Source organism: Alosa alosa, chromosome 19, assembly GCF_017589495.1.
Source record: "Alosa alosa isolate M-15738 ecotype Scorff River chromosome 19, AALO_Geno_1.1, whole genome shotgun sequence".
Classification (NCBI taxonomy): domain Eukaryota; kingdom Metazoa; phylum Chordata; class Actinopteri; order Clupeiformes; family Clupeidae; genus Alosa; species Alosa alosa.
The window spans coordinates 7,207,286-7,219,785 of NC_063207.1; the positions used below are offsets into that span (position 1 = coordinate 7,207,286).

The 12,500-nt window shown below is 47.5% G+C and overlaps 1 protein-coding gene across 1 annotated transcript in view; it reads right to left on the reverse strand.

Annotated features, from left to right (window-relative positions):
- The window catches only part of ush2a (Usher syndrome 2A (autosomal recessive, mild)), a 303,512-nt gene that overhangs the window by 189,521 nt on the left and 101,491 nt on the right, over positions 1–12,500 (reverse strand). The window contains 4 exon segments of the mRNA XM_048228289.1: positions 2,919–2,967; positions 2,970–3,039; positions 3,167–3,225; positions 11,325–11,489. Of these exon segments, the coding sequence (XP_048084246.1) occupies positions 2,919–2,967; positions 2,970–3,039; positions 3,167–3,225; positions 11,325–11,489 (343 nt within the window).

The following is a 12,500-nucleotide window of genomic DNA, read 5'->3' on the forward strand; positions in this document are numbered from 1 at the left end:
CTCGTCGCTGCCTGCTGCATTATCATAAAGTGAAGTGCGTATGCTACGGGGGGCTTTTTGGCTGATTTATAATGGCCAAATGCACTCACCAAACAACCTGAGAACACAACTTCGCCCAGCAGCTCCGCAACACGCACATAAAAACGCAACGTGCCCGTGTCAAAGTCCCAGACTGCGCAACGGCTCGGCACAAAGTAATTCCATAAATATCCGGAGAGTCGACTACTCAAGTGGCCGCGGCTGGCGCTGCATACCTACGGTCAGTTAATGTGGTGCTGGAGTGTGCACACTCAGAAGGTCAGTCTCTTGCCTGGACATGGGAATATCACACACATTTGGAGGGTCAAGAGGGTCATTGGTCCTTAATAATCACACACACACACACACACACACACACACACACACACACACACACACACACACATTTAAGGCCAATAACCACTGCTTCTAATGTGAGCTGTTGTCCTAAAATCAACACACACACACACACACACACACACACACACACACACACACTCATCCGGCCCTAAATGTGTGTGTGTGTGTGTGTGTGTGTGTGTGTGTGTGTGTGCATGTGTGTGTTTTGATGTTGGGTTTTGGGTTAAAAAGTGGCTAGGTAGCATCCTGCCGTGGGGTTACTGGATCTTCATTGCCTTTGGAGGGCTCTTGTAGTGTCAGTGGATAACAAAGAAGGACGATCACATCTGAGTGTCCTTCTCTTCTCTTCTCTCTCTCTCTCTCTCTCTCTCTCTCTCTCTCTCTCTCTCTCTCTCTCTGTCTCTCTCTTTCGCCGCCATTCACAGTGCTTCATTATCAGATGTCTTTGATGAAAATCTGTCACATAAAAGGTGAGTTCCTGTCACCTTCACTCCAGCCCACGCCTCGTTAGGACGAGAATCACTCCTCCCCGTGTGTGTGTGTGTGTTTCAATGTGACTGGATATGTGTGTGTGTGTGTGTGTGTGTGTGTGTGTGTGTGTGTGTGTGTGTCTGCGTGTGTGTCGATGTGTGTCTGTTTGAATGTACATAGGTGTGTTTGAATATGTGAATATGGGTGTGTGTGTGTATGAGTGAACATGCATATTCAGGGCCCAAGGACAGCAGTAGTTTTAATGAGGGTGGTCTAGGATCTGCTTCCCCACTCTGAGGTGGGGTCCACCCACTGCACCCCACGATCCCCACAACATGAAGGGTTCACAGTCCCACAAAAGGATATAAAGTCACCCTGGTGCATTTAATCATAATAAATTACACACACTGTCCACAAAACACACACACACACACGTTACGCCTCTGAGTGAGCCTGGCCCGTCATGCTCAACACTGTAAACACACACACACACACACACACACACACACACACACACACACACACACACGTACACGTTACGCCTCTGAGTGAGCCTGGCCCGTCATGCTCAACACTGTAAACACACACACACACACACACACACACACACACACACACACACACACACGTACTGTATGTGCATGAGTCTGAGGAAGGTAGCCAGAGGCCCCAGTTTCCTCAGGTAGTAAACTGTAAACTACCACTGCTACACATGTGGTAGAGAGTGTTGTGACGTCTAACATACTTAATTAACAACTGTTGGGGTGGTAGGGAGTTTGTTTTGATATATCAGAGGAACGGATGTACAGGTATGTGATGCTGTCTGTGTGGATATCACACAGGGGAGTTTGCTTTTACCTTACCATTACCTTACGCATGCCAGTTATGTATCCACCAGCTGCCTGCCTGCAGCCTACTTCCAAAACTCCAAAGCTGCTTGCTGTCTGATTTGGTTCCGAGGACACAAGTTCAGCTTATCAACAACACCCAATAACAGTTTATGTGATGTGAATCAATTAAATTTCCAACAATTTCACAACAGCTAGTTCTGGATTAGGCCATTCAACTAGCACGCTTGCTTCTGACGAGACTCAGGCTGTGCAATCGGCACCCGCTTCCTTATTTGGGTTTTGGGTTTGCCAGGTTTTAGCCTACAAAGCGGTTGAATTGGAACTAAGTGATCGTGTATGTGTGGGGTGTATTTCATACACAATCTGGAGAGATGTCAGACTAATAGAAAAAAATGAATGGATCAATGATTTTAAAATGAAGTTTATGGCCATGCAATGCAAATGAGGAGTTTTCGGGAGAAATAACAAAGCGGGGAGGGTGCTGGGAGATGACCTTGACATACGGGAGCCTTTAGGGGAAAAGCGGGGAGTTGGCAGGTATGGTGGATATCTGAGTTTACGCATGCGTGTTACTGTGGGTGTGTCATTCTATCAAAGGTATGAGTGTGTGACTGTTTGTGTTTATGTGTGCATGTGAGTGAGAGAGAGAGAGAGAAAGAGAGGGGGGAAGTGAGTGAATCCAGTGTGTGTGTGTGTGTGTTTGTAGATATACAGTACTGTACTCACTGAAAGTTGATGCTGTATGAATTCAGGGTGTGTGTGCGTGTGTGTTTCTGTGTGTGTTTGTGTGTGTGTGTGTGTGTGTGTGTGTGTGTGTGTGTGTGTGTGTGTGTGTGTGTCAGTGTGTGTGTGCGTGTCTGTGTGTGCGTGTGTGTGTGTGTTTGTAGATATACTCACTGGATGTAGATGCTGTGTGAGTCCAGTGTGTCTGTGTGTGCGTGTGTGTGTGCGCGTGTGTGTGTATGCGTGAGTATGTGTGTCTGTAGATATACTCACTGGATGTAGATGCTGTGTGAATCCAGTGTGTGTGTATGTGTGTGTGTGCGCGTGCGTGTGTGTGTGTGTGTGTGTGCGCGTGCGTGTGTGTGTGTGTGTGTGTGCGTGTGTGTGTGTGTTACTCACTGGATGTAGATGCTGTGTGAATCCAGTGTGTGTGTGTGTGTGTGTGTGTGTGCGCGCGTGCGCGTGCGTGCGTGTGTGTGTGTGCGTGATACTCACTGGACGTAGATGCTGTGTGAGTCCAGAACTGTGAGTGTTGGGGGGTCCTGGTGCTTGAGAGCTGGCCAGTCATGCAGGTTGACCTCAGGCTGTTGGTTGCAGCCAGTTGCGTGTGCACACACTCAGGAGGAACCTGTGAGAGCTGTACACCCCCAAACCTACAGCAACACAGGAGAGACACAGGATTGTTAATTAAACACACACACACACACACACACACACACACACACACACACACACACACACACACAGCTGGCATACGTACACACATTCAGCAGAAACCTGTGAGAGCTGTACACCCCCAAACCTACAGTAACACAGTAGAAACACAGGATTGCTAATTAAACACACACACACACACACACACACACACACACACACACACACAGCTGGCATACATACACACACTCAGCAGAAACATGTGGGAGCTGTACACCCCAAAACACACACACACACACACACACACACACACACACACACACACACACACACGCAAATTATAGTATTAAAAACACCATAGAAGATATCATATAAATGACTCTGATAATACACAGACAGACAACAAGCAACCCATACTTAGTTCTGCAATAGCTGTACTCTGAACACCAAGGAGATTTATAATCATATTCAAACACATCTAAACAAACATAAGTCAGAAATATCATAGTCATGGCATGGTTCCATGGCAGTCTTGTTCAACAGTGTAAATAAAACTTTAACCAGGGATCTAATTTTGAGCAATATGCGATTTTATCTGAACGCTTGTAAAGCAAGATTGCGGTTCTATAAACTGAGCCTGATTAATCTGAGCGACAGCAGAACACCCTACATCACAGCAGCAGGTTTTTAGCCACTCACCAGAGTGTGTGTGTGTGCCTGTGTGTGCCTGTGTGTGTGTGCCTGTGTGTGCCTGAGTGTGTGTGTGTGTGTGTGTGTGTGTGTGTGTGTGTGTGTGTGTTGTGTGTGCGTGTGTTTTTGTGTGTGTGTGCGTATGTGAGTGTGTGTGTGTGTGTGTGTTGATTTTGGGTTTTGGGTTAAAAAGTATGGCTTGGGCAATCAGTAAGTTGAGACATGTTTACATGCAAACACACACACACACACACACACACACACACACACTGACACACACACACACACACACACGACACACACACACACACACACACACACACACACAAAGCAATTTAAATCCATTAGCTATTTAAATCCATTAGCTATTCAGGCCTGGTGCAGGTCTGGGACGCATGCATACCCGCAGGCTTAATTTACCTCAAAACGACCCAAACGTCTGACTATCAAAATATGTTCCTTGTTGCTGAAAAACATCTCGGAGCAGACGTGGACACCTGGAAGCGGGCCGGTCGATATATCGACGTCCAGCCTATCACTCAACGCGCTCGGGCCTCCTGGGAAGCCAGCGACGCGGAGATGCCAGAGACGGCAAACACACCTCAGCACTTTTATGTGTGTGCCGAGCTTAAGGAGCTGTCAAAACAAGGATGCCCGGTGATGGCCGCCGTCTTCTCCAGAGAGCGCCCGGCCGCCTCCAAATCTGCCCCGGGGGCACGACACCTGCCCAGCAATTATTATAAATAGATGGCACGGGTGGCGAGGTAAACAATGACCTCACACTGTTTCAAAGGCACGCGAAAGTTGACATCAATTACGGAGGAGGTTTTTTGGGTGCCAGCATTTCAAGCAGAGAAATAAACGTGCATAGATCAAATGGACATTAGGGTCAAACCGATTCTGGACGTGAATCTGAATTATGCCAGAAAAAGCGCAGCCGAGATCGATTTAAAGATTTAGAACACTTCTTACCTGAGACTAAACTAAACGCAGAGAGAAAGTGTAATTTGGAACTGAATTTAGTTGGTACAGTCCTCTCCATACGGGGTACACATACAGTAAAGTTCCCAACAGGACGCCATTACAGCACCAGACAGCAGGTTGAAAGCACATCAATGACAGACTGAAGGGTACTGGGAAGGGTACTGGCTTTATTCCCTCTCCCTACAAACAGAGATACCTCTCACATCCACAAAGAGGCAGCACCACCATCACATCATCCCACACACACACACACACACACACACACACACACACACACACACACACACAGACACACACACACAGGCGTTTAGTTGAATCCGCTCTGCCCTGTTTGTCAGGAGGAGTGGCACCTTCCTGTGGCCCTGCTCTGATAATCATCCATCATCTGGACGCACTGGACGCTTCACTCTAAAGCCAGTCTGGCCCTGGCCTGGCTCATATCCGGCCCACATTCTGCCCGTACGTGGCCTAGATCCGCTGCAGCGGCAGCTGCTATCTGAGCGCTAGCCACCTCTACGGGTGGATGCCTCTTCCACGCCAGCGGTGTCATTCAGTAATTCAGTCAATTCAGATGCTGGCGCTTTTCAAACAGTGAAGGCGTGGAGAAGAAGTACACATGTATGTTTTCAAAGCGGGCCCCCCTTCTTTTGGATGGGGAAATAGGTTTGAGCCCTCTCCTTGAAGATGTTGAAAGCAGTTTACTGTCAAGGAAAGAAAAGAGAGAGAGAGAGAGAGAGAGAGAGAGAGAGAGAGAGAGAGAGAGAGGGAGAGAGGAGAGAGGGGGGGTGGAATAAAAGACAGCAAAGAATCCAAAATCACAGCAGGGGACAGCTAGGGAGCCGAGCTGAGATACCCCGACAGAAATTGGAATCCCCAGGATTGAGTGTGGGGCCTGACAATGAGTGAGGAATGGTGGGAGCAGGGGAGAACGAGAGAGAGAGAGATAGAGAGAGAGAGAGAGAGTGAGAAGAAAGAGAATGAGAAGAAAAGAGAAGAAAAAAGAGTGAGAGAGGGATAGAGAAGAGAGAGAGGAAATAGGAGAGGATAGAGAGGATAGAAAAAGTATAGAAAGGAGCCCATGAGAGAGAGAGAGAGAGAGAGAGAGAGAGAGAGAGAGAGACGCTGTGCTGTATTGTCTCTGCAGACCTTCCCACTCTGCGGCCCATGATGCATTGCGGATGTGCTGTGGAGTGGACTGAAAGTGGTGTGTGGCCGCATCCTGTGCAATCTTCCACCTTCAGTGCCTCCGACATGCTTTGAGCACTCACCCCAGCCTCCAGTGTAATACACACATACTCAGCGCTCGCCCCAGCCTCCAGTGTAATACTAATGTACTCAGCGCTCACCCCAGCCTCCAGTGTACTCAGCACTCAGCCTCCAGTGTAATACACACATACTCAGCGCTCACCCCAGCCTCCAGTGTAATACACACATACTCAGCGCTCGCCCCAGCCTCCAGTGTAATACTAATGTACTCAGCGCTCACCCCAGCCTCCAGTGTAATACACACGTACTCAGCGCTCACCCCAGCCTCCAGTGTACTCAGCGCTCAGCCTCCAGTGTAATACTCATGTACTCAGCGCTCGTCCCAGCCTCCAGTGTAATACTAATGTACTCAGCGCTCAGCCTCCAGTGTAATACACACGTACTCAGCGCTCAGCCTCCAGTGTAATACTCATGTACTCAGCGCTCGTCCCAGCCTCCAGTGTAATACTAATGTACTCAGCGCTCAGCCTCCAGTGTAATACACACGTACTCAGCGCTCAGCCTCCAGTGTAATACTTATGTACTCCAGGTGCGGCGCCTACTGGGGAGATCTCATAGCCACGAACGCAAGGCCGCAAGACCGCAAAGACCAAAAGGCTGCAAGGGTGCAAGATTGCAACACCACAAGGCTGTAAGGGTGCAAGAGTGCTGGGCTGTGGACTGGGAAGGAGACAAGGATCCTAGGACCCATGAGATGCTGGCCTGAATCCGGCCTGGTTGTGGCCCACCTCCGGCCCACCTCTGGGCGTGGGATACTGAAGCTCAGCAGGGAACATTTCAGCAGAGTTGGCTGCTGTTTTTTGGATGAAGGAAGCAGAAAGGAAGAGAGAGGAGCTCGAGCTGCTCGAGCTGAGAGGCTGGTGAGAGGCCGAGAGGAGGATTGCTCAAGTCCTTCCCTTAAAACACCAACCCAGGCGTGAAATGCACTTAGGATTGCGCCTGAGCCCGGACAAGACTCTGCTTTGTTTCAGACGACTCAGTGCATTTGCATACAATCAACTGCTAAGCAAGGCGATGGAAGAGAGGGAGAGAGATGGGGTGGGGGGGGGGGGTGGATTGTGGCGCTATGCCTAAGAAAATGGATCAACTCGCATTAACTAGAGACGGGTTACAAGACATTACATCCCAGCGCTTGGGCGCCCCACCGATTACTGTCAGACGAGCTGTAATTTTCAATACGGGCGATGAAGGAAGGTCCATTTCACCATTGATTTTCTGTTATTGTTGTAAGAAAACCCATTGATCTCACATCTTTCCCTGAAAATAAACAGATGACTGCTGAAAAGGCCCGTGCAGATGTTGAGTGAGTTACCCGAACAGCCACCAAAGCCCTGCAATCTCACACGGCAAGTGGGCCAGAACAGACCTGGGCCAGACCTGGGCCGAGCCAGAGCCAAAGCCTGGCCAAAGACTTGGGATAATGTCTGTGAATACAAATGTTTTTTTTTCCCCCTCTCTCTTTTAAACAGAATGGATTTGCAAAGTGGCTCTGCTTCATTCACATGTGTCTCTGCTGACTGCAGCAAGTATGAATCTGCTCCAGTGAAGGACAAGCGCTGCAGAGAAAAGCGCTGTGGAAGAAAAAGCTTGCCGTGGAGAGAGAGAGAGTCACTGTGTCTCTTCAGTCGCACAGACAGACGTGAAAACAGATTGTAGAGATTTAAAGTGAAGGCTCAATTAAACTCGCCCATACATATTTTTTTATTTTTTTTGCGACAGTCTGAAGAGTTTTTGTACGCCCAATTCAAAAGTCATTGTGTGGATTTACTGCCACCCATTAACACATCTTCTTTAAGATGTTAAAGCACAAAATTTTACAGCTGCACGATATGATTCTTTGAGGAGCTCTAAACCATTCACAGTTCTGATAATTTAACATAACGCGTTATCACTAAAGCACAAAATAAACCCACAAGCGCATAAAATGCTCAATTAACTTGAATAAATGGATAAACGCAATGTCTGGCTGACTCATCGCCGTGTGTTATTGCAGCCGAGGCGATAATGACCATGTCTGTCTGCGTTCTAGATGGCATATGGGAGTGTAGTTAGGAATGCAAGCCACCGTTTACACTGGTAAGTGGTAAATCACTGGCTGAGCCTCTCGTATTGAGAGAAACTAACACACTACTAGGCTCTACGACACAAAGTGGATCACCCTGGACTCTCTGATTGGACGGTGGGTGGTGGGGTGGGGGTGGGGGCGGGCAGGGACCAGGTGCATCATGGTCATCCCAGCTGTGGCTAGTGAACTACGGGAGAGGTTTATTACCGCAGGGCGGTGGGACTGGGGCCTCTCTGAGGGGCTTCAATCCCCAGAGATCCTGGCCTCGGCGACAGGAGCAGGCTTTTTGATGTCATAATATACGGTCGGCAGTCGCCGCAGCGACGAGATGAAGAGGAGGGGCAGAGAGGATGATGGTGGAGCGGAACCACGACGCATTGGCAGTGGAGGTGGCGGCGCATTCCTGTTCTCACTCATCTGAGAAAACAATGTTCTCCGGGCAGGAAATGATCTCGAAGGCCGTTAAAAGACATTTATTAGAGATCCCTCCACCAGGCAGGTGCTGAGGCTTTATGGCAGGGAATTAGTTTCCATCAGGCGACAAGAGAGTGTGTGTGTGTGTGTGTGTGTGTGTGTGTGTGTGTGTGTGTGTGTGTGTGTGTGTGTGGTGACGGGCAGCGGGCGGAGGAAAGAGGAATGACATTTTGAATGATTCATTTCGGAGCGAATATACCTGTCCGGAGTGAAAATTGGCCTTTTGGGGCTCACATCATTTAGGCATCACTTTCACCTCGGGTCAAATGGTGGTCAGAGAGCCGACTGCCTTTTAATAAAACATCCTGCAGCGTTCACACACCACCTCCAGGAGCAGCAGGAGCAGAAGCCGGGGGCCAGGGCCCCTTCTCAACCACGATCACACGACCACGAGGAGAATCACGAAACACCCTAAACAACCTAAACGTGCCACGCAAACAACAAGCCCAACAGCCTCCGCTGACACCAGCGCTCCTCACAGACAATGGCGATCAGCGAGGTGACGCAGCCATGCTCTGCAGAGCGAGCGAGACAGCCGCTCCACCTGATCCCCGGACACAGGTGATGGAACACTAAGACTCTGCCGGAGTCTTACGGAGGACTTGGTTTACAGGCAGGCTACACCAGGCCCGTAACTGAAGCACTCCGCTCGAGGAGTGTATGCTGCGATAATTAGCTTCCACTGTAATCAATGGAACTGGCTACACCAGACGTGATAGCGGCACATACATTCAAAAATTAGACCAATCTTCTAAAACTATTTTTTCGCTCCGCGAAAGGAACGTTTCAGTTCACTGTGTGTGTGTGTGTGTGTGTGTGTGTGTGTGTGTGTGTCTGGTGTAGCCTATTATGCCACAAGGCCTCAGAGCTTGGTTGAGCTTCTTTGATTAACATCTTATTTTATTTTATTATTATTAGCAGTCGATACACTGAGATACTAGTAAAGGAGTTTAGAAGGTTGGAAAAGATAATACTGCACTTATTTCAAAACTGTAAATCATGTGAGCCAGGAATAATATCCCAAAATGCACTATTACTAAATCCCATTGTTATTTAGTATTTTTTTAAAACAAACAGTGTGATACATTAGATATCACTTTGTGTGATATATCGTATAGAATGTGTGATACTGACATGAGGAATATTCTGGAACGTGCACAACAGTACAAATGGAAAATGATAATATATCTAAATATTACATTATATAATCCTACTGTTATAATATTTAAAGAATATGTATTACCTAAGTGTGGTCAGACAACGGTCTGGTGTGTATAAAAATTCAGAGTACGATGGCTGGCTGGTAGTTAAAGTGAGTGACTTGAATAGGCCATTTGATATTTATGAAGAGCAGAACCGCAGAAATCTCCATTACATGACGGGCCTGGCAAGAGGTCCGGGACCTTTTACTGCTCTTTGGTGGGAATACCTGATGACCACTACCCAGCGATGTGCTCTTTGGTGGGAATACCTGATGACCACTACCCAGCGATGTGCTCTTTGGTGGGAATACCAGTGATGTGGTCTTTGGTGGGAATACCTGATGACCACTACCCAGCGATGTGCAAAAGATGTTTTTGCCAGTGTGTTAACTCCAGCACAGTCTTGTGTCACTCCTCACACAAAATCATATTCTGTCTGATAAAATATGCACATGGGGAACTATTCACACACATAAATCACACTGGCAATGACACACATTTCCTTGGAGCAGGTTTAGACGGAGGTGTTCTTTCAGCCTAAGGTATTTTCTGAATTTAAGGCTTATATTACCCCTCGGCTGCTGTGTTCCTCCAAGAAGTGTCGTCTGGCACTGCCATCCATACACACAGCAATCCAGACTATTTTCATTTAGAGTCCCCCAGCGCCACCAGGGCAGATACCTCTCTATTTCCAAGGAGCTCTTGAGGACCCAACTCTTCCAAGGGCTCCTCCTCTCCCAACACTTCAAATATGTTCTTGAATTTCCCCTTGGGGATCAATAAAGTATCTATCTATCCATCTATCTATCTATCTATCTATATCTATCTATCTAAATAACCTAACACACCGAACCTTCTAACACACCGAACCTTCATTCTCCCTCTACTACACTTTGACTAGTCCTTTTAACTCATCCTCTTGTAATAGTATTGACTGATGTTATATTAATTCCTACCTAAGGACTGCTTTGCATTGTAGCTTAAATGTTATTCCTCATTTTGGGCTTTGGATAAAAGCGTCTGCTAAATGAATAAAAGTATGTACTGTATGTAATGTATGTCAACATACATGTACAATCAACAAAAACTTCTACAGTCGACTCAGAACTCACACATTCGTTCCTCATCTATCACCTCCATAATAAGGATTTTGACAGTCTTTGTTTTTGTTCACTACATGACTTTAGTAAGTGTTTTTTTATGGACTCATAAACCTTAATTTATTGTGAAGTTTCTGCTTAGCAGAATCAGGGGATGAAAAAGTCTGAAATGCAGACGTTTTCCTGAACACACTTTTGTCCTCTGCCTTCGAGTGGATACTGTGATCTCTGGTAGGTGAAGGCGGCACACTTAGATTTTTGCTACCCCAGAGCTACAGTAACTTGCAATGCAACTTGCCATAGGTAGTTAGCTTCAATTAACAACCGGATCTCCTTATATGGGCAAAGATGGCCGTTTTGGTTCTTTTTTGTAGGCGAACTTCAGAGGTCAATGATTTGGCATTGCCCCTGCAGACCCTGATTGGCTGTGCTGAGGCATGTGACAGGAAGCAGGTTGTAGTCCTACCTGTAATGTTGAGTTGCTGTGTGTCGTTGCCCTGGTAGACGAGCACGTGGTCTTTATAGAGCAGGAAGTCTGTGATGACGCCGTTGGGTCTCTGAGGCAGACTCCAGTGGACCAAGAGAGAGGTCGGACGTGGGACAGCACCAGGTGGCATCACCTCATCTGGAGCTAGAAGAGCATACGGGGAAAATTATAAATACAGTGTGTGTGTGTGTGTGTGTGTGTGTGTGTGTGTGTGTGTATGTGTCTCTTTGTGTGTGTGTGTGTGTGTGTGTGTGTATGTGTCTCTTGTGTGTGTGTGTGTGTGTGTGTGTGTGTGTGTGTGTATGTGTCTCTTGTGTGTGTGTGTGTGTGTGTGTGTGTGTGTGTGAACTCGTGTCTGTTGGCATAACACTGAATTCAATTTGGGATTTTATTTATCTTTATAGCGCCATTAAAAATGAACTGACTCAGAGCCCTTGGCTCGCACCCCTGAGGCCAAGCAAGCAGACCACACTGGCAAAGAAAAACGTCTCTCTACACAGGGAAACAGAATTCAAAATCTCCCTTTCATAGTGTGTACTGTATGTGCACACTAGATACACTGAAAATAAGAGTTATATACTGTACTTAATTACAATACATCACTATAATTGATTTACTACAATACCGTGCATCACACCACATGCTGCCTTGGCATGCAGACTGCGTGTGTAATACTTTGGTTTGTAAGGTGGATATTGTCCAGGTACCTCACCACAGACAGACAGATACAAGAGCTGAAGGTAAACCCTGACTGACACATGCCTAGACTGGGGGGAACTCCCTGCTGAAGCCCCAACCCCCCCAAAAAGACCTCCAGCCCTGGACAGCCTTAGGGGAGGAGGGAGGGAGGGAGGGAGGGACAGCCATCCACCCCCTGCTAGTAGGCCCCTGACTGGGCTGCTGCTGAGTGAGCAATGGGTGCAGTAGGACCAGGAGGTGTGGAGTTCAGTTCCAACAGAGTCACACAAAACGACCTGTCTCAGCTTAAAGAGATAGAGAGCGGCCAAGCCTGTGAGTAACCACAACCTTAATAGTAGTATTCATCAGGACCTAAGTGGGTTATTATTACAGTGTGGATCTATAGGATTCTGCGCCTCATGTGAGATGATGGAATGTATCCAAATTACACTTTCCTTAAAAAGACGACAGAATGGC